The sequence below is a fragment of the Accipiter gentilis genome, chromosome Z (assembly GCF_929443795.1).
Source record: "Accipiter gentilis chromosome Z, bAccGen1.1, whole genome shotgun sequence".
Classification (NCBI taxonomy): Eukaryota; Metazoa; Chordata; class Aves; order Accipitriformes; family Accipitridae; genus Astur; species Astur gentilis.
The window spans coordinates 49,991,970-50,015,981 of record NC_064919.1 but is presented as its reverse complement, the minus strand read 5'-3'; the positions used below and the strand labels follow the sequence as shown (position 1 = coordinate 50,015,981).

Here is a 24,012-nt window from a genome sequence, read left to right as displayed (position 1 = left end):
AGTGGAAAAAACAAACAAACAAACAAACAAACAAAGTCATCCTGTGTCCTTTTGAGTCATTGCTGGCTTAATCTCTTTTCCTCAGCCTGTGACCCAAGCTCCAGCATACCTTTTTCTGTCCTGAACTCCAGTCTTACAGCTGCCAGTGAAGTTTGCTGCTATTAAAATATTGATTGCTGCAGCTCTTAAACATCATTATCATCACCATCTGAAATAATATGCAAAGAGCAACCTGTGCAAGACACATACAGCCAGCTTGAGGAAATATTGCAGTCCAACCCCCAGGTAAATGAAAAAGGACTGAAGTTTCTTTTCCTACATTCAGTAGTCTGAAGAAAAGCAAATGTTTTTTCAACTGAAGTACTATTCCCACACCTCACAAATTGCTGGCACAGCTTCCAGCGAGGCAGTACCTCTCAATTTCTGTAAGTTGAACCACATAAAAGCTTGATTAAAGAACCTGCTGGTTACTGCTTTTATTTATTTTAAAGCCCTGACTAAAACAAGGGCAGCACCTCAGCTTTGCAACTCCTGGATGGTCCCTGTGCACATTCTGACATTAGAATGTGCCAAGAAGAGTCACTTAGTTAGGGATTCGTTTCTCCATGCTCATAATTCATAACACTTGTCATTATAAATTGAGAAAAAGAAAATAAAGAGCATTATTTCCATGGCTATCATTTATGGGATAGACTTTTCAGTTGCATATACCAAAGCTTTTCAGTCTCCAATCAGGCCACTTACATGAGGTTGCAGTGTGGTCTCTACAGTCTTGCCAAAATTTCTGTTATCTATGTTTATGCCATTCGATAGCAATCTTTATAAGCTATTTCTACTTTGTCTTCTGTTGGGATAAAAGGACTTTAAAATGGCCTAATATAAATGTGATTATTTATATGATTACTGGCTAGGAATACTCTGTACCAACAAATCCTTTTTTCTTCCGACCAAGACAATCTTCAAATATGCGAACATGTATCTTCTGAAGTATACAAACATAAGCTTTGTTTGTTATAATCTGGGATGTGCTACAGAAGATGTCTGCTTTTGCCAGGGAAGACATTTCAGGAGCTTCAAAAACTATAACAGCTTTCATAAACTTTCCTATTAGCACTATTATTATATCTCTTATCATCTGTCCAATTCCTTTACCTGCTGATTGGAGGGACTGAAAGACAAAACTAGATTCTGGTAGATTAATAACTGTCATGGTTTATCCTCAGCCACCAACTAAGCACCATGCAGCTGCTCACTCACTCCTCCCGCCCCACCCAGTGGTATGGGGAAGAGAATAGAAAACAAGTGAAACTCATGGGTTGAGATAAGAACAGTATAATAATTGAAATAAAACATAAAACAAAATAATAATAATAATAATAATAATAATAATGTGATGAAAAGGAATATATAACCAAAAAAGCATGAAATATAACCCAAGAAAGACAAGTGATGCCCAATGCAATTGCTCACCACCCACTGACAGATGCTCAGCCAGTCTCTGAGCAGCGATCCACCACTCCTGGCCAACTCCCCCCAGTTTATATGCTGGGCATGACATCACATGGTATGGAATATTCCTTTGGCCAGTTTGGGTCAGCTGTCCTGGCTGTGTCCCCTCCCAGCTTCTTGTGCCCCTCCAGCCTTCTTGGTGCCTGGGCATGAGAAGCTGAAAAATCCTTGACTTACGTCTAAACACTACTTAGCAACAACTGAAAACATCAGTGTGTTATTGACAGTATTCTCATACAAAATCCAAACCACAACACTGTACCAGCTACTAGGAAGAAAATTAAGTCCATCCCAGATGAAACCAGGACACCACCACATATATTATCATCAGTCAACAGCTTAAAACCACCTGACTGCATTTCCAGTATTTGCCAGGACACTGTGAAAGTCAAAAGAGATGGTAAGAAATCTGTCTCTCACAAAGGTGGCAGTATTAAATTACCTAAATGCCTTCTTCAGACTACCTCATCGAAGTGTATCTGGGCTCATAAAATGACAAGCGAGTTTACCACACATCTGCACTGAGCAGAGTTGCAACTCTCGCTGCTAGTTTTCTACATCCAAGACAAGGGAAGCATGTTGACACAGCAAGGACCCAGGAAAGAAGCCCAAAAATGATGAAAAGAAGAGAAAAACAGATCTGCAAGGAAGTGGTTCTAGGACGTGTTCCTAGCTGAGGAAAGGGCAGTTTATGGGCATTTAGGTCACAGTGTCCAAACACATATGGTTGTCATCAAACTGCTATAGAAGTGTATTCTTCAGACTCACAGTTACAGCAATGTGAAATGGCTAGAAGTTGAAGCTAGATAACCTCAGATAAAGCAAAAATAGAACATCTTAAAAAGTTCTAGAAACTCCATTGCTCACAGTGTTTTAATTAAAACTGAAGATTTCTAAAAGCTGAACTCTGCTTCAAATAGAAATTAATTCTGGTGAGCCATATGACATCTGGTCAAAGATGGTTTGACTGGATGACCACGGTGTTTCCTTTTGGTCTTACAGACTATGAGTCTATTAGCAACTGCATTTTGGAGAAATAGTTTCTTAGGAACACCCTGGAAAACAGAAAACTGTTTAGAATTCATAACTTCTGGTTTTATTATACAATAACACAAAGTTGTTATAACAGCTACTGATGAAACAGTGGATCAAGTCTCAGTTTGGCAAACAGACTTCAAAAGAAATTTTTAATTTGGGTCCTTTATAAAAGAAAAGAAAACCCAATATTCTAGCCTTTATAGTTATTTAGAACTTCAGCATCAATGGGAGTGACAGCATTTACTCCCCTTCAAAAAAGGAGAAAAAATGTCAAACAATAATCTAGGTTAAACACAGCTTATGTAAGCAACAGTCAACACACAAATGGATAGGACTGCTTTAAGTGGATTATATGGAAAGGATTTAGAATGAGTGTTTTATTTTACTAAAATGTTGTTTGTATTCATAAAATGCTCTGTGCAACACCAAGAGAAATACAATGTCACAGAATAAAATACATGGTACTTGGGTGCATTTGCCATTTGCAGAAGTTTTTATTCAACTGTCAGCATTGTCCCCGTTTCACAGGTAGGGATTCAGAAGGATGAAGTAGCAAAGTTGTATGACAAAGGCCACACACATTCAAGCAGCACAGCTCTGAACAGGACGTAGCTGCTTGGCACCTCCTCTGAGCCGTTAAAACTTAGAGCTTGCAGGACGGTGAGGATCTGCTAGACTGAAGCAGATCAGCCAAGGAAAATGAGCAGCTTTCCAGTGACATTGACTTTTTAAAATGATCCTGAAAGAAAGGAGGTTGTTACACACAAAAAGTTGGGCAGGGGGGAGATTCCTTTGCTTTGTTTTGGGGAGGGATATCTTTTCCTGTTCCCTGTCCCTGCCTTTACTTACCTGTTAATAATGCTATACATGACAAATTATCTATGTGTATCATGATTTCTTGCTGTTGACCATTTAGAATAGCTGGGTGAGATAACAACCACTAGAATTAAACAAGATTGTCTTGCCTGTCAGAAGCAGGCAGACAGATGCATAAAAATGTTGACGCATTACATCAGGAACATACACTGCTGCCAGAAAGTTTTCCAAATGCTGGGGGTGTGTGTGTGTGTGTGGAGATCTTTAATCCTTTTTCTATGAATATCCTGCACTATAACCAATATCATCAGTATCAGATGAAGCTGGATCCCCTCAGGAAATGGTGTATAGAAGCTGTTCTGTCACATTCCTAGACAGTCGGCTCTGAGATGCTCCTTTCCAAAATGTGATTTCTTTTGGTCTCTCTCTCTCTCTCCCCCCTGATATTCTGGCATTTGGCCCTGCAGGATCAGCTTCTTCCAGAACAGTGCATCTTTCTCTTGTTCAAAACTAGGATATCTCCTCTTCCTCCTCTTCTGACTCCTTCTGATATCCAACAGTTTTATAGTCCAGTATCCAAAACAACAATTTGCTATCTCTCTGCCACTAGCAATGCAAACTGACTCTAACGACAGCAAAAGCACACTTAGTATAATGCAAAACCATTGCAGCTGTCAAGAGCTGCTGTCTTCCCTGGCAAGCTCTTAGAACACAGATTAGAAAAGAAAGGACTAATTCTCCTTACCTTTTTTTTAAATTTTTAGTTGCCCTATCGTTTTTCACCTACAAACCCACTTTGCTGCTAAAAAACACAGAAGCATGTACTGCTTTACTTTAACTGTAAAGAAACTCAAATGTTATTAACACCTACTAGCATCCATGAACTAAGGATTGCCAAGCAGTTTCCCTTAAAACCCTCTGCTTTTACATGTCTATAACTGCTATGATGAAATAGCCATCTTATGGGTTTAAATTTCCCACACATAGATTTACCTGAAGTGCTTTGGTCATCATTAAGGCTGAGCAAAATCCTTTAGCAGTTCCTGAACTGTGAGAGGAATGTAACACCCTTTTCCTTTTCAGGCTGCAAATGGATTTTCCTTGGGTTTTTTAATGTAGCATTTGCACTTACAAAATAAAGCTGCACAAGCCTGTGCGATCTGGCTGCATATCCATGGTATGTCCCTCATTAACGATTTCACTTTGAATGAGGATGAGCACTCCCAGCTTGCATGGGAGAGCCAACCAGGCAGATGTGCTGTTAAGCAAGAAAGAACAGCCACGTATTTAGAAATTCTGACAGAGAGGTGCTGAGAAAATCTTATCCCAAAATGGAGAGAAGTTAGAAAGCATTTGGGTAGGGTACACAGGATGAATCCAATGATGCCTAATTAAGTTAGCTACACAGCATGCTGCATATACCTTTTACACTCTCCGCAAAAGTGGCTGTGACCTCTACTAGTCCCTGCTCAAATCAATTGCCAGCTGAAGACTCCCATAGCATGCTGCTCAAATAATTTCTCCGACCTTTACCTCCATGGTTGTGATGCTGAAGTGTCCTCTGATGAAGCAATGGGTGGACAGAGGTTCTTTCCTCCTTATTTTTGTTATTTCATTAATGTATAGTCAACTTTGCAATTATGATATCCTGAAATGTTCCAATACCTAGAGAATATAAGGTAGGAACCAAAACAAGCATTCACAAATAATTATCAATATCCTAAAGAATTTTATTCTCTAAAGTGAGATAACAAATGCTAAAGCCAATGTTAAATAAATATGCAGTTAGGTCTAGTAAGACATTTTTCTGAATTTATCCATTGCTAGGATTAGCACTGCAGCTCCAGTAATATCTGTCTGCACAAGAAAATTGTGACCACTATCACATATGAACAGGTTAGATTTAGGCTTTAAGATACCAAAATACAGGTTTTTGTTGAGGTTTCACTGGTGACAGTGAAGGGAAGACTCTTTTCCTTAATTTGTCTTCAAATTCAAGAAATTTAAGAGGTATGTTACATCTTGAATCTTAAATCTTAAATTGTGAATGAACACTGTATAACATTCACTTCCAGAGGGATTCTCCATCACTCCTAAAGAACATTTCTATGTCTTTTTGAAGGTTTCTGAACAAATTTCTGTAACAAGATCTAGACTACAGTCACAAATATTACCACTGAACCTAACCTCTGACATGTTTACTGGAAAGCGAATGTTTTTTAAACAGCAGAACTCACACTACAAAGCAAAAGCCAAAGAGTCCTGTTGGCAAGAGCCCCAAATTCACCAAATGCAGAGAGGTCAAAGAACACAACTTCTCAAAAGAAAAATCCCCCATGTTTTTAAACAGCTCTAAGCTAAAATCCAGCTACAATCCAGCTAATTTTTTGAAGTCTTTAAGACTTACATTCAAGACATATGTTACTCTGCAAAATTCAGAATGGGTTACTACTTTTTTCTTCTCTCTCTTGATAGAGTAAGTCCCTTGCAAAGCCCCAGGCCATTGAATATATGTAGGGTCTTTTGCTTTTGCCTGCCTAAAACCAGAAGGCTCCAAATACAACAAACTCAAAAGACCGATGAAAACTGACTCATTTTGAATATTCTTGTCTCAGAAGATTTTAGCTACTTCTTTGAGAGATGGCCGAGTCCTTGCCTGCCTCTTCAGAGTCAGCCAACACCTTTCTCATTGACTGTGAAGTCCAGAGACCGTAATAGCAGCTCTACCGCAATCCTTACAAACTGCTGAGTGCTAGAATGGGAGATTTCACAGCTGGTCTAACACTGGGCTTCTGTGAAGTTGCGATAATTTGATAAAAAGGGTGGGGCACTGAAGTTTTTCCCAGCATACTACTGGTTAAAATCTTGACCCAACTCCTTGCCATGCTGTGTGGTCTTTCAATTTCTCTGTCCATTTCATTACCAGGTTAAGAAAATAATGATATGAAAATAGCAAGATAATGCAATCCTGCTGAATAATGTGGTTTTTTTCATTCCTCAAACCATTTGCTACACTAATTAGGAAGTGAGCCAGTTAAAAGCTCTTGACTAGTCTCCAATTCTTGCCCAAAAGTTAACAGTGAGATTGTCATTGCCAAGGAATTCTGTAAAATTACTTGGAAACCAGAAAATTGGGATGGTCTGAAATCTAGTATTTCTTTTTAATGTACATGCAATTAGCGACATCAATGAGACAAAAACTCTTTGAGGCAGGTGCTAACAACTGGGATAATCATGATGAAACAGAAACATAAGTGCAAGTAATCAAACACAATAATTTATTTCAAGAAACACTACCATATTCCCTGACAGTGGACATTTTTCTTTTCTAAAGTCATATTACACTGAATTTCTACTGGCCATTTTTCTGCTTTTAGTAGAAAACATCAAAAGGTAGTTCCACTAGGAAGCTTCAGTGATTATTTTTTGAGGATTTCTTTAAGTCAGCTGTCATTAATATAGTAATAGAATTAGACATTAACAAAGCTTTTATTCTTCACAAATAAACTTCAGTCCCATTAGTGTTACAATTAACTTCATTAAATATTTCTACCTATTTTAGTTAAACGAAGAGAAATTACCATTATATGACAAAATTTGCTGACTGAAGAACTGTTATCTCCTGTTACAGCAGCACTGGATTTGGCCAGTACAGTACAATGGGAAGGCCATGTATATTCATGTGATACTGTCTGAACATGCTCTGGATTAAGCTCTTCATCTTTAGGTTATGGTCACCCAAAGTTCAGCTTTGAGGTGGTTTGTATCATCCAACAGACCAAACATTGTTCCATATTCTCAAAAGGAACACCAAATTTTAGGTCGTTATTCCTCAGAACAATTAGACATTTCACCCCACCTTCTCAAGTGTTTCAGGTATTGGGTTGATGCAGACAAGGGAGAAACCTGCTAGAAAACACAGCTGCAATTCCACTCCATTATTGCTCTACTCACTGGAATTAATCACTGTGCTTTTCCTCTAGATATAGGTATATTGTGAACCGCAGTCTAGTCCATACTGGGTCACAGATGAAAAGAAGTTTGATGCAGCCTCAGCATGGTAAAATCATCTTGATGCCTGCTGAATCAACACAGACTACCCAGGGATTTCTGCTGATGGAGAATGTAGTTTAGGCTAAAACTAACATACCAGGCATCCCTACAAGTATGGATTTCAATCACCATTAAGCAAACAAAATACCAACTTGTGCAAACTTTACAACATGGCATGCGGTTACAACAACACTAATTACAGCAGGATCTAATGCAGTTCTCTGTTAGTGAGCAGCAACTTCATATCTCAAAAAGCCCTGAAAAGAGATCCAAGTTGTAGGACTATTTGCTCATGTTTACATGAAACTTTTTAATACTCTGAAGGCAGGGGCTAAAAGGATATGGTGCTATACCCTCTCACACATTGTGATTCAGTTCATGTCCTAACTCACCCAGCAACAGGCTCCTTGGAAATAGCAAGTCTGATCCTTGATTTGGACTAAGTTAAAGATGGAAGGACTGCTCATGTAAAAGCTTTTTGAGGCAGTTAAATAAAGGGTCCACAGTGGTAAATACTGCATTACTTAATACTAACTTAAACCTCCAGTCAAACTCTGAACATGGAAAACAACATGACAGTTCCTATTATTTTGCAACCAAGTAGAGTAGTATTGATTCTTTGTCCTCTGAGTGCTTGTACAGATTATGGCTACCCAGGCAGACATCAGTAAATCACCTGGTCCTAGTGTTTAACTCTTGTGCTATTCTATTTAGCTAACAAAATCTTTTTGTTCACTAATGAGGTTTAACAACTTAACACTTAGCATTGCCAATATGAAACACAACCTTACCCATAACAACATTCTCATCTGAATTACTCTAAGCAGTAAGTCCACGATGCTGGCTTTTAAAAGCCCGAGGTTTTAGTACTGTAATAACATTCTTCATTCCTGCTGAATTTTGTGCCCCCTACATTAAATCCAAATTGTTTGAAGCTTTATTTTCTCCTTACTCAACCTCACACTGCAATCTGGAACATTTACATTCATAAATAATTGAAAAACAGAATTTGACAACGATCTTAGCACTAAAAATTTTAACCTCTATTTGCAATGAGCAGTCTGATCCAGAGTGATTGAATGTATGCTTCCCAATGGCGCACTCCACAAGTAGTGGCATGCTCCTTGCCAAAGCAAGACCATTAGCTTGTGGTGAAATCCACCTTTTCCCCTACTCTTTAGATATCTATCTCCTGTATCAACCCAGGATATGATTTAGCAATATGAACTGGTGTAACATCATAGCAACAAGGTGAAACATTTTCTTGTGGCTGCTACTATTCTGCTTCCCTCTGCCCTGTTATGAACATCCACAATGTCCTACCAGTAATGACGACAGGATTCTGGCATTACTTTCCTATCCTCTGAAGACAGCGCAGATCATTTTGTGTTGACTCATCAAAGATACACTTGCCAGCACTTTACATACTGCAACCACCAGTTCCGTTCAGCTTGTTATGGCAAAGGTAAGAATCCCCCCCGCCCAGCCATGGTACTAGCATTGTTTTATCACCAGGTTACACACATGTGTACTATATGTGGTTAGGTCAGGCTGGGTAACATGTAAATGTCTGGAGTAATGTTTCCCCAGGTATTCTGATACTGGAGCAGAGGTGACAAAGGCATGACACTTTTGCAAAATATTGCTCAAGCAGGGTATCTTGCTGAAATTAGGTAGCTTTACTTATTTCAGTGGACGAGAGCCTGGAAATCTTTCCATTTCTAAAAGATGAGTGAACCTGACCCATCAACCAGGAGTTCAAACCCCAAATAAATCTACCTGAAATTAATTAAAATTTAAAAAAGCTGAGATGTCATGTTAGTTGAGATTGATAAACAAACACCAATGCTGTAAAATGTTTTCCCCATTAGTAAATGTGACACTTTACAGGAACATGAATTATTAATTTTGCATTTTTGAGCATTGCTGTGGGCCATGTCTTTTTCAAATCTCCATTGTGACACAAAGCACTGGGGACCTCATAAGCAAAATGGAACAAACTTTAGTTCATATGTACATCAATTTGAATATATTATCAATCTTAAAGCTGCCTTTTATTACCTTAAGAATTGTGTTCTTCTAGTATTATTGCTTTGTCATTTATGCTACTTGATTCTGTGGGATATTTTTTACCATATGAGTCACAAATTTCATTATCACAGCCCTTCCCTACAAACTCTTCATCTCATGTAACAGTTCAGTATAAAAAGACAGCTTTCTCATCTATAAGGTCCATGTAATGTCTATGTATTATTGTCATGCACAGGCGCTTCAACTCTGACATTTCATTGGAACTGCAATCTCTTCAGTGATAGAACAGCTCCACCTGATTTTCCTTATGCTTTGTATTGATATAAAGTCTGACTCGCAGACTGAGGTAACAATCATTCTTTGCAATTTTTTCCGCTTTGTGACTCTTTGTTTCACTAGTGTGGCAAACCCAGAGGTGCACCACAGCTCTTTATTGCCACCCCTGCAAGTGCTGTAGTAGTCTGATTTCAATAGAGGGTCTACCAGTAATAAACTCAACAATTTAATAATTGAATTCAGGATATGTTCAGCTATGGACTGGTTCTGTCCATCTTCCCACTTCCTTTTTGCTCCTGCTCTCATTGTTTCATGCATTGTGACGTCACCAAAATAACTTTGCTGAGCAAACTCTATGAAGCTAAAAAAGACTCTTGATTCATGGTATGGTGCTTTAATTTACCCCTGCCAAAGGCTAACCACAAGCAACACATCAGCTGGAGAGACCGTAAACCTCTGTAATAGATTTCATTCAATGCTTAGCTTTGATGCATAGTAATAGTCTCTGCTTTGAATCCACAAACTTCTCTCACTTTTTTGTTTTTCTATCAACACATAGGAAACACCACAGAACTATACACAGGCCTGGAAAGGATGCTGTGGATAAAGCTATGTTTCAAATTTTCTACATGACAACCTATGTTATGGACATTAAAGTCTCATTTGGGCATCTCTTCCTAAAACTATTTAATCTATTTCATCTCTAAATGACAACACGTAGCATTGCTAGGCAAGGATGTGGATCATAATGGACAAATGTATTACACTGCATATCCTTTATCTTTGCACCTAAATACAGATTAATGCTTGGTTAATGCCAAGAAAATTGTCAAAATGTGTAATCTACATGTCTTCAGTTTATGCCCCCTGTTGGATCTATTCATATTGTTTATAAGTGTCAAGAGGCCTTTCCAGAAGAAAAAAAGATCAAGCCAAAGTTTTTCAGAGCAATTCATATATTGAAATCTACAATAGCAAGATTTTATATTACCTGTATATCTTTGTGCATTCATACAGTGAAATTAAACACTATCCACACAAGTAGTTTAGAAATACCAGATTTCATAACGGTTCTTCCATTATATGCAGTTAATTACTTAATGAACTACCACTCAGTAAAAATTCCATCATTTAAAATTTCATAAAGGAGCAAAGTAGTGATCCACATCTGAAGCAAGCACAGATCAAGTTAATTGTGTGTGCATGTTACATGGAGATTGTGTGTTACATTGAGAGGATTTTAAGCATTAAGTAAACTACTGTTAAATGATTTGGAAAGTAAACAAACCACAGTGTTCCTTTGTTCACAAATACACATGCCATCTAATCTGCTGCAAATATTGGCATTAGATACAGTAACACTCATAAATATAATAGCATATAGTACTGGTCCTTTAAAATTCTTACAGCCATGCAGTATGCCTCATTTAAGATTAAAGCTTTTGTTTTTAAAAGGTCCAGCTTATATACTAAAATTAGATCTCCAGTCTGCCTTAATAATCACTAAATGTTATACACACCAAGGGCAAACCGTCCTTTATTCTACAAATACATGTCCATATATTGACATGTTTGCAGCCACACAAGAATTCCCAAGCCCATGTTCAGTTGAGTAGTCACAAAGTCAATCACAAACACTTTTGCCACATCTAAGTATTAGACCATCAGCTTCTCTTTGGGTACAGAATCATTAACAGGGTTGAGTACCTTGCACAACCCTCACTAGAGCTTTTCAATATTGAAGTGATATTTAACAATGATTCAGAAATTCAGAAATTCTGTACCAGCAGCAGGACAGACTGGGGACAAGACCTAAACAGCTTAACATGGAAAGCACTGGAAAATAAATGATGGCTCTGATTTTTTTTTCTGCCTTAGAGTCTCTCATAATTCTGGCCACAGTATTCTGGGCTGGCTGCCATAGGTGTAGAAGGGGTATCTGGAAGCTGGGTGTAACACCAAAGTTTATGGTGGTACATGCATGTGAACTTGTGCATTTGTGTGTAACTTGCTCCACCTCTGCACACATGGAAAAGAGCATAGACTGACACAGAAGTGAACACTCTCCCTTCCTTTTGCAGTATCACCTATTCCAAGTGTGGTGCTTGTTTGAATATTGGGTCTCAGCACTTGTGGGAACAGAGGTTTGGGCCCTGATCATTTTCATATTAATCCCCAAAATACACTGCTCAGCAGAGGTACTGATGCTATTAAAGGGTTAGCATGTGCACTTCCCTAGTTCATGTCCCATCCTCAAGAGGAACTTCAGCTCTAAATATGGCCTTCCAGACTGCAGAAGTATTCCTGTATGATGCTAAACTTGTACACTGTACATCTACAGTATTCAAACTGTATTTTACTGATAAGTTTTACTTTCCATAAATTATTTGTCAAGTAAAACCTGACAAATCCTTCACAGACAACAGTCATCATCCAAGGACTGAAAAAAACCTTGACTCTGTTATCACCAGTGAAAAATACCAGGGACTTTGGGGTTTGTTGGCAAGAGTGGGTTGGATGAACAGCATAAAAAAGCTAATTAGATCTTCTCCAAACTTCCTTTCTAAAAGAAAACCAGAGGAAGTCCAATTCTACAGTCACTGATGAAGCTACTAAACACTGAAATTAAAGGATTAAAACAAAAGTGTGTCTTGGGTACAGATACAACACAATATTATACTTAACTATAAATCAGTAATTAAATGATGTTGACAGTTTACCTATTATAATATATACCCCAAAGATATGACACCATTTTTCAAACAGATCTTAAAATTAAGATCAGTAGGAACTAGAAAAAGAACCACAGAAAAGAGCATTCTTATTTAATCCCTCATACACCAAGTCCAGAAAAAGACTAGAAAAAAGCAAGAGAAACTTTCCTCTGAACATCATACCATCCTACATTGCTCATCTTCATTCTGAAAGCTGGTTGATTTACAGGAGATCTGCAGACATGAATGTTACACATGTGGTTTTGCAGAGAAGCACAGCACAGTGATCAGTGCATTAACAAAATTCCTGTACTCCTCCATGAATAATGTTGGACCTTATATTCCAAGAACAGCGCATATGTAATAGCATGGTATTGTCTTTGCTTTGTTTTAATGAGAAGCAGAACCTTAGCAAATAGATAGTGTGTCAGTTCTTGTAATGCTATATGCCATTCAGGTGAATGTCCTCTGGTATGATATTTCATATAAAAAATGCAAAGGCTTTTGCCTCAGACATATACATGGATTTTCTTACCTTTGGCTCCATTGAAATGAAGCTGTGGGTACCTCTACTTGAAAGAACTGACCTTTTAATTGTTTTACTATGGTAGAAGTGGTAGTAATCCTTCAGTGTTCCAATCTGTAAGGGGAGAGAAGAAAAAAAAGAGAGGGAGATTTAATTTATGAAAACCAGTTTTCTGGTTTTCATTTCTAAAAGTCTATAAATTATGCAATTTCCTGTGTGCTGAAATGTTACTTGAACCCAGTGATCATCTTTCAAATGAAGGACATATGATATGAAATGGATGGAGTGTCCTTGAGGCAGTAACTGCATAACCAAAGATTATACTTGAGCTGCTTAGTCTGACTGTATCTACGTTTTTAATGTTTAATTTATATGCAGTACTTTAAGTAATTCTATATCATTCTATATCCAAACTGTCTTCAAATGGCAAGTATAAAAATCATCAAATGGCTATATGGTTATTAAAAAGCATTCCATCCAGTTTGCTTAAGGAAATGTACTGTAAAATGCACTAGATTTGGTTATTTATATAATTAAATTATAAAAAGGATGTTCATAGCATTAGACTATACCAAAGGAACAGGCTTCTCTTCCTGCTAAATGTGGGCAAGAAAGAAGAAGCAAGCAAGCAGTAAGTTCATAGGATAATGACTAGCTCGAAGTACAAAATTAATTCATGCAAAATTGCAAATTTCACAACAGTACAATGAAAATACTTCTTATTCATCCCATCAGTACACAGTAGCACTGTAAATATTAAACTAAGACAGCCTTCACAATTTGACAAAGAAATTTTCCTTTCCAGAATCATTAATATCTAAACATTCATAACTTGAAACTTTAGTTTCACGTACCTATAAAAAAAAAAATAATTCAGCCTCCTTGGCTTTAGGGAGAATGTCTCTCCAACTCATTTGGAATTTGACCTTCTATTTCACTGTGAATCTTGTAAGATGCTTAATAATTTAGTTAGAAGTTCCTTAATGATGAGAAGAAAAGGTAACCTCAGAGAACAGGTAAATAAATCTGAATGAAATCACCAGAGAGGATGGAGCAACACTCAAAAACTCTAATCTTAAAAAAAACCCAACAGTATTCTGAATTTGCATCTATAAGAATACATGTTGGAAACTTGAGAGTTCAACAGTAAAGGTTCAAAGAGAGCTGGAAATAAGCCACTGAAACACTCCAAGAATATGCTCTTAGAATATTAGAAAACAAAAATATTGAGAAAATATCAAAGTAGACTAAGGAGAAATATTGATAGAAAACTATTATTCTCAAGGATCACTTGAATATTTTACCTTAAAATTTAAAGATGTAAACAGCACAGGGGAATGAGGGAGAACTTTTGGAGAGAAACCCTTCCCCCCAACAATTTAAATTAATTCAACTAATGGGAAAACCGGCAACAAGTTTAATTAAGATATTAATCCCAGTCTGTGCAATTGGTCCATCAATATCTTCATTTCAGGAACAATGACTTATTTTTAGTTTTACATGCAGTTAAACTGAGTTAGTTTATCATAAATTAAATAGGAATTGGTTTGACTAAGCCTAATTAAAGTATATTAGCACTGCGATAATAATTTCACGCTGCCTTCTCTTTGAAAGGCAACTCCAGCTGAAGTGGTGCAACTCTATAGCATGGATGAGCCCTGTCTCACATCTCCACATGCATGCCCATTAATAAACCCTCCTTAAACATATACAGGGAAGTCTTCTTGTGGACACCTCAAAGAGCTGCAGCTGAACCCTGGGCCTTATGGGGAGGTCCCTGCCGAGTGGAAGCTAGCCAGTATTATTCCTGGGAAGACCCAGGAAACTACAGACCTCTTAGTGTAACCTCAGTTACTGGAAAAACGATGGAGAAGATTATACTGGGTACTATTGCGAGGCATTTAAAGAATAATGCAATCATCAGGCACAGTCAACATGGGTTCATGAAGGGAAAGTCCTGTTTACCTAATTTGATATCCTGCTGTGGTGAGGTCACCTGCCTAGGGAGTGAAGGGAAGGCAGTGGATGTAGTTTTTTCTGGATTTTAGTACGGCTTTTGATACTGTCCCTCACAGCATCCTTCTGGACAAGTTGTCCAGCTGTGGGATGAGCGGGTTCACGGTGCGCTGGGTGAAAAACTGGCTGAAAGGCAGAGCTCAAAGAGTTGTAGGGAATTGGGCTACATCTGGCTGGTGACCGGTCACCAGCAGTCTTCCTCAGGGTTCAATTCTAGGGCCAGAATAGGGTTCAATGTATTTATCAATGATCTGGATGCAGGAGTTGAAAGCCCCATTAGCAAGATTGCTGATGATACCAAACTGGGAGGTGCTGCTGACTCTCTTGAGGGACAAGTGGTCCTGCAGAGGGATCTGTATAGACGGGACCATTGGACTGTGGTTAATGGGATGAAATTTAACAAATCAAAATGCTGGATTCTGCATCTAGGATGAAGTAAGACCAGGCACAAGTATAAATTGGGAGAGGAGTGGCTGGAGAGCAGCCCTGCAGAAAAGGATCTGGGGGTGCTTGTTGACAGCAGGCTCAATATGAGGCAGCACTATGCCCTGGCAGCCAGGAGGGCAAACCACGTCCTGGGGTGCATCAAACACGGGATAACCAGTCAGTCAAAGGAGGTGATTATCCCACTGTATTTAGTGTTGGTGCAGCCTCACCTCCAGTACTGTCTGCAGTTCTGTGCCCCACAATTTAAGAAGGATGAAGGTCCTTGAAAGTGTCCAGAGGAGGGCAACAAAGCTGGTGGAAGGGCCAGAAGGCATGTCATTTGGGGAACAGCTGAAGACTCTGGGTTTGTCTAGTTTGGAGAAAAGGAGGCTGAGGGGCGACCTCATTGCTTTCTGCAGCTTCCTGAGGAGGGGACATGGAATGGGAGGTGCCGATCTCTTCCTGGGATCCAGTGATAGGACATGTGGGAATGGTTTAAAGCTGCACCAGGGGAGGTTTTGGCTGGACATTAGGAAGCATTTATTTACCAAGAGGGTGGTCAAACACTGGAACAGGCTTCCTAGAGAGGTGGTTGATGCCCCATGGCTATCAGTGTTTAAGAGGCATTTGGACAATGCCCTTAATAATATGCTTTAACTTGGTCAGCCCTGAATTGGTCAGGCAGTTGGACTAGATGGTTGTTGTAGGTTTCTTCCAACTGAAATAGTCTATTCTTTTCTATTGCATCAGAAATAGCCTATTCTCTTCTATTGCATTACTTTTGACCACATTAACTAGAGTTTACTTAACAGCTTGCAGCACATTGAATATCCCCTATCATCAGGCTACTGTTGCGCCCTTTTTGAATTATTATTATTTATATCAACTACTGAAATTCGGTGCCGTGGGTGGCAACAGTACAGGTGATGGCATGGTTCCCTGAGACAAAGGGGTTTAATCAGTCACTTTCTGGACATTTCCTGGACTCATCATTAGCTTCAAACAGGGCTGAAGTGCTAATTACTGGAAAGTGATGCTACTCTTGCTCCTTAAGTCCTCAGAGATCAGCAAAGTGCCCATACACCATACCAGAGTACTCTACAAAGTTTACAGATCTTTTATGGACCTTGCTGTCTTCAGAGTGAATTAGAAACCTACTACTCTGTGTGTGTGTGTGTGTCTACACAAGCACACACATTTACTGAAAAAAGACAGCTCAAGCAGGTAACTGTTTTACCACTGCACAGAACTGCACAAATAGAAAGGTCATATTTTAAGGAAAATAAACATCTGTCCTGCTTTGTGCTACACAGATATCAATATCCCCCAGTTCTCTGTGTCTTGCCTTGCACTAGTTTGAGGATTTTATTTATTTATATATTTACTAAAGTTTACTAAAGATAAACTCTAGCTGACCCCTCTAAGGGCATCCAAACCAGCAAATTTAGGAGATGACATAATTGCACTCCTGGAGGTCCTATAGTTTAGCAGCACTAGCCACCCACAGAAGAGACTAGAACGATCTGTGTGCTCTACCTTCCAGCCAAAGGGGGACAGCCTGAGGCTTTGTAATGCTTGACAGCTGTCCTCCCTCTGAGACCTTGCACTGAGGAGACAGAATTAAGCCCTTAGAATTAAGTGTCGTAATTGTAACACCATGTCTTCCAGGCACCATCAGTTTTCAGATAATAACAATTATTAATAATCATAATTAATTAAAATGGTGAGATCTACAGCTTTAGTTCATAACTGTCAATGAAATAAAAGGATCCCAAATCTTTTAAGTGGAATTTAATTCATATTCAGTAACTGCCAGTGCCTCTCACAGTAAGGTAACACCAGCATTATTAAAAATTTTATTTCCCTCTTTTCCCTTAATGGGAATTTACTTAGACCTTCCAAATCCTTGGACCACTTGGAGAACAGTTAAACCATGGAAATATAGCATAATAAAACTTATCATTATGGATGTTCTTGTAAAATTGTGTTTTATACTTTTAACTACCAGGCCTTAGAGGCACTCTCAGAGGAAAAGCGATGCAAGGACAGAAACACCAGATTGCAGAGCTAACTACCTTAGAGACTGATGGCAATTTAACTGTTTTATATTTGGGAAATCTTTGTAATCTCCTTTTTGACCTGGAGGACCTGATTTCTTTAAAAAGAAATAGAGAAACATTCCTGAGGAATTGCCTGGCCAAAAGCAAGGAGAATGGATGGCAGAGGCAGGGGAGACTTACTCTCTTTAGGAGTAATCTTCCTCACTGAACATTCTAAATAGATATATACATGCATTTTAATAGTATGATACTATGTCTATTCAAGGATTAAAGAATTCCTGAAAGTCAGAAACCTACAATATCACAGTGGAATCCCAGAAAACCAAAGCATCCTCATATTTACATTAATTTTATATTTATTAGGTCTTATTTTCTATTTGAAGTTGAGAAAATGTGTGAATTTTAAAGATAATATGAAACAAGAGCCAAACTTTCTAGGTTTTCTAGGCTTGGAAAATATTTCTTCCATATATAGTTCTATAATCTAAGGCAATATTAAGATAATTTAGGACATAATTACTTTATGAATTCATTTACATCCATATTGTGTCCTCATTAACTTTGTAAGGAAATACAAATGCTAAAGCTGCCTGTTAAATCTATGTTAAATAAATATATGATCACCAAAGTGACACATCTGACTAAGCTCCGAAACTACAACTAAAATTTCCATGTAGCAGAACATAAGCAGGGAATTCATTCAAGCTAATGGGAAGGAACCCAAGAGACACCTTCCCAACAGTTTCTTACCTAGTAAGTAAACTTTCTTTTTTAAGAGAAGATTCACCTAGACATCTGGCTGCAAAGTACACTTGTCCCAGTGGGCTGAAAGGAAAACAATGTGCTGTTGAGCAGGTGAAGGGAAGGATATGTTGTAAGGGTCCCTGTTTCTCCAGTCTTTAATGACTTTGGTCTTAAATGGATTGGGAAAGGAAGGCAGATCAGGTCCAAATCTGGTTCTGAACTCTGTAAGTGCTAGAAGAGCCTAAGAAGCACAGATCTGCTGCTACCCCTCTGCAGACCTGGAACATAAACCATTATAAATAGGTACAGCACTGTACCTCACGTGGGTGGTAGATCTGACCCTTCACTTCTTTCAGAATTGCAACAAATTTCCAAAGTGCTAAAGTCCTTGACAGAAGGAAATACCAAGAAAGAGATGAAGAAAGTTTATCAGGTTTGCTATCATCATCTCATTTTGACAAAATCACTTCAACTACATTTCAAACTTTAAAATGTTTAAAATATTGTCACATTATACAAAGTACACTGGAAATAATGTTTCAGAGCAAAAATGAAAACTCTCCATTCTGAAAAATTTGGAACAGAATGTGTTGGTATTAACAGAGTTTTCTTCCCTGTGTTAAATGCCAGTGAAGCCAACCTAATATCACAAAGCATTTTGGCAGAACCAAATGTTGACACAGGTTACAATACCGCTTATGCTCCTTTGAGGCACACCATTAATGAACATGAAGAAGGTGAGCCCATAGCCCTTAATTCTGATCCCTGTTGGCCCCTTGCTATCCACAGGTGAAGACGGGTTCATTGATACTACAGAAAACTGCCACGACCTTTCCTTCTTGTGTCCCTCCAGACTTAGGAAGTATTAAATATCTTAAAAACAGGGTTCTGATCTAAGCATTTAGGGACAAGAAAGCCCTGCAGAGGCTGTTAATATTTCACTGACCTACTCAAATTAAAGCACCCATATCTGGAAAGGGCACATTTGTCCAAAACCTGCAACCTGAACCTGACTTGTATTCCAAGCAGCAGAACAGTGTACTGGAGTTTTTTGGGGGGTTGCAGTTTATTCCCATAAGATACTGCAATAGTGACCACACTTTCATAACCTCCAGCTGTCTCTCCCAACTCCCACCCCTGTTGGGTCAGCATGGACAGATCTCCATCATGCTGAGGCTGGTGAAGCAACCACCATGAGGACAGCAGCAGAGCTGCTCCCCCATCTGACCTCCAGACTGAGATGGGGGCTCTTTCTCTCCCAAATATACCCTCTAATCAAAAGCTTTTTTATGTGTTTGTTTTTTTTTTTTTTTTCGTCATCAGAATCAGGAATTTCACCTCCTATGTGTCATTCACAAGAAATAATAGCAGATTTTGCCCACATATGGCTCATTGCAGTGAAGTGAAAGACTGGACCACTTTGAGTTTTGCACAATTTGGGGCTCTCACAAAGATCAGTTTATGAAATATTTAGGAGAGAGAAGCACAGGCCCTTGGGACCTTTCTCAGCCTAAACCCTAAAATTCTAACTCTTAAGAAGAGGCCTCTATCTAAATATTTAATCTCTCTTTTAGACCCCTGTCGGGCTGATATCCTACACTACCCTGCATGAGTTAAAATAGCTTCTTGGATTACTACAGGCAGATAACATTTAAAAAAAAGCTGAAACCACTGGCACTACTGAACACTATGGTCTTGTCTTGAGCTGCAGTAGTAGCAAGATGATACTAGTGACTAGTCTAGAGGATGGAAATAATGACGTTTAGTCTCTGTATTACAGAGTCTGTATGGTACAGGAATATCTACTGAGTGGGGGAGAAAAAGTACACTTTTAATGTGCCCAAACTTAGTTTACTAAAGGAATTTGAAGCAACAGCAGAACCAAGGTGATGTGGGTATCAACACAGATTGTCACCTCAGATGCAACCCAGACTACTCTGAAAGCTTGAATTCCAGCTACACTCAAATGCCCAAGTAACCCAGTTCTCAACTCTATTTTAAGCCCAATTAGCTAACAGAAGTTTGACAGCCCAAGTTGTGAAAACATCTCTGTATGTGCTCAAGGTAGAAATAGCCTAACTTGCCAGTTCATATTTTGCTTTTCTCACATTCCTTTCTATTCAGGTTTGTTTTAAAGGGAACTGATATGTCTGCAGAGCATTGCTGTTCCTGAATAGTGACACTGAACAAGTTGGGCTTGGTCTTAAATGTACCTCTCCTTCTTGAAACATTTTTTGAGTCTCCTAGATGGAAAAACCCCCTATACTGTAATCAAGAGTTTTTACTCAGTTTGTTAAATCTTTGGTGTGGAGGACAGGACAGTTTAGCTGGAAAAAGGAGAGTCCCTTCTGAACCACCTGCATATGAAAAATAAACAAAACTCCAAAACAGGCAGATAAATTAGACCATATGGCTATTACAGCAGAAACATCACAATTTCCATAGAAATAAATCAGGTTGTATCTCTTTACATGGTAGGAACACGCTAATGCTTTACCACTTCACCTTTGACATTCCTTCTCCTGTTTAAATAGGGAGAAAAACAAATCAACTTACTGAATTAACATATGCCACTCTGGACTTCTGTATTTTTCCTCTGCGTTTCAGCTATCTGAATGGAGAAATTTTGTCTGGGCACTTACCTTGAGCTAGGAAAGTACAGTTTGGTTTTTTAAACAGTTGATGTCAAAAATGAGTAACAGAGCCATTAAAATAAAATAGCTCTGCATTATGTTCTCTCAGATAACGTCACTGCTGTTGCTTACATACTGCTGTATTTTGCTTTAAAAAGAACATAGCACATTAACTCTTTCATTGGAAAAATAAACATAGGCTCTCTAGTCTTTTAACTTTTCAGGTGCCTTTGTTTGTAGGATAAAAAAGTAACAATATCCTGAGGTCAATTATAATTCTTGATATCATTCTAATTCGGTATCAAGGCTGAGATTTTTTCTAAGTAATTTCATGAATTTTAATGTGATTTTGGATTTTTTATGTATCTGTTAGGAAGCTTTAAAATTCTGAGAAAATACTACCATAGCTAAACTAAATAAAAATGCAGATTAAAAAGAACATAAAAGGAACTTTTCAGTTTGCAGTGGAAATTCTTTACATGAGTTGGTATATTTAATTTTTTGTTACCTCTATAAAAATGCTTTCTCTAATAGGTTTTCTTTTGAAGGCTTTCTACTGCATTCCAGAACATAATCTAAACATATTTAAAGTCTCAAGTCTAAATTACAATTAAAATGTAATTCAAATTAAAATCTAAATTTAAATGTAGAATTCTAAATTCCTAGTTAGATTTATTCTAAAATACATTTAGAATTCCAAAATTCTACTTCTCTAAAAAGAGAAATGTTCTACTCTAAATATATTATAAAATATAATTAGCAATATAAAACAAATTAAGTTTCCTCTGAGACTGATAATTGGCCTATAACTTTTACAAAGTTCAGGTAAATCGGAAAAAAGCTTCCTAGATCATATCCTCTGCATACAGTTTACTTTGTACAATTTTATTTTAAAACAAGTATTGCCAGATGAAATTCTACTTTTTGAGATTCCAGTACTTTAGTGCTCTCTTGGTAACCTTATTTAACATGTGGAATTACTTGGGGAAAAAAAAGAGAAAAAAAACTAATGACCAAATAGCAAGATAAAATTTTTTGCTTCATCAAAAAAAAAAAAAAGTTTTGTCATGTAGCACAACTAAGTTTCAGTACAACTATCTTTGGAAGAATGGGAAAGCACCAAGTCATAACAGAGGTCACAGGTCTCAGGAGATAATATGAATTTAGATATTAAAAAGATATAAATTAGAACTGTATCATAGCTTTATTCTAATGCATGCTAAATCACAGTAAGATTTATTAATTTAATCTACCCTACTATACAGGATGAACAATCCTTCTAAAGAGGATTGTGGCATCTTTTTTGGATTATGTATGCATATAAATCCCATGAATATTGGATATTCTGCCTTATTAATTGAGTTCTGAAAGGAGGGAGCAGTTAGTTGCAGGAAAAAAAGAAGAATACACAAGCCAAATCATAAAAAGAGATACCGTGAAGACACATGTCAGGTAAATAAAGCCAAGAAAAAGCTGCCTGAATAAAGACCAGGTGAAAATGCTGTTTGAGTTTTACATGGATGAGCAGTGAATAAAACTGTGCCTTAAACGCCACAGGTCACATGAGACCACAGTAAATACATAATTCCTTCCAAAAATCATAACAGAAGCACAGCCTGAGCCTGGTCCCTGCCTTTTGGTGTTGCAGCTTTGAGAACAAGAACATGCATCAGTCTTTACAGGAGGACAAGAGCTGGCAGACCTCCTTGAATCTGAACTGTGCTGTGCGTCGATACCACCTGAACATTTGCCATGTGGTACCACTTCCCCTGAGACGAGGGTAAATATGTCCTCACTGAAGTTAAGAATATATAAAATGTGTGAAGTGGAAGATATATGGACACTATGTTGGTTGTTCAAACATTAAATTGAAAGAAATATCACCATAGTACTTGAAATCTTTCTTTTAAAGTCAGTAAGGAAGAGTTTCATCCACTTCCTCACTAGGACTGATAAACAGGTTGCGACTATTAGAACAATGTTCAAAAAAGTAGCTAAAAATTAATGAACATAGAGTCCTTAATTATTGGGGTGGGGGGGTGAGGGAAGTGGAGAGAGGAGGCTTTTGTATGAAGTGCAGGTTTGGTCTTCCAATAGATATATTCACCTAAGAGAGCTGGTGGGAGATAGCAAAGAAAGCCATTTCCACATCTGTCATGTGAAATTTTTACAATGCAAGTACAACGATGGGCATTAATAATTCCAATCCCAGTGTCACCACGAGCTTCGCCTAAGGAGGCATCGCAGCAATTGGCAAGTTCATGTCCCTATCAAATAAAGCAATGCAAGGTTGCTCAGCAACCTGTGACCACGGGTTTGCAGTTCCAGGGCAACATTACACATTTCACGAAAATTCTCAAACGGAAATCAATTACTGCCTTCATTGCCATTAATCTTTTCTATTGTTTCTTTTCAATATCGAAAGCAGTGCAATGTAAACTGGTAGTTCATGCCCCTTTTTGTGAAGCCCAATGAGTCACCACCTTACTTCTGCAAGTACAAATGAGTGCAACAAAGTGTATTTCTTTTCTGCTGTACTAACAAACTTAACCTCTGCAATGTTTCAGGTGACTTCAAACACAGTAATCATGCATTGCAAGTTCAAGCCATAACAAACATTGTATCTGCAAATAAACTGTTAGGCAATATGGTAACGTTTGTTTCAGTAAACAGCCCCCATAATGAAGCTATCAAATACGGAACAAATACCTAAAACATTTTGAGGGGTCAACTAAATTGCCACTGCTTTCTGAAATATTTTTTTTTTTTTTTCCCCCCTTTCCTAACTCATTATTCTGTAATTTAATATATCTAAATGATATACTGCATGGCCTGAAATGAGCTTTGTCACTATTTTATTGACTTCAAATCCTATTTCACATTGTATCACTAAACAAATGTAAAATGATGACAGAATGAGGATGGATACTCATGCAGTATCATGAATGTTTATTTAAGTAGCAAAAAGAACTGCCATATTCCGTATATTATTAGCTACTCCAGACTCTTAAGGATTATTGTTTCTTGTAATCAGTACTCCCTGATATGTAATTATAATAAAGCATAAGAATGATGCTTGACAAAGTTCTGACACTGGTATTTCAATCATGCAAACAATATAAAGGGTGGTTAAGAACTAGGTTTTCTTTTTTAGCAAACTACAGCAAGAG

The 24,012-nt window shown here is 37.9% G+C and overlaps 1 protein-coding gene across 2 annotated transcripts in view; it reads right to left on the bottom strand.

Moving 5' to 3' along the window:
- The window catches only part of PCSK5 (proprotein convertase subtilisin/kexin type 5), a 256,599-nt gene that overhangs the window by 216,656 nt on the left and 15,931 nt on the right, over positions 1–24,012 (bottom strand). For both annotated transcript variants that reach the window (XM_049795548.1, XM_049795547.1), the window contains exon 2: positions 12,973–13,077. In XM_049795548.1, the coding sequence (XP_049651505.1) occupies positions 12,973–13,077 (105 nt within the window). The remainder of the gene's footprint in view (positions 1–12,972; positions 13,078–24,012) is intronic.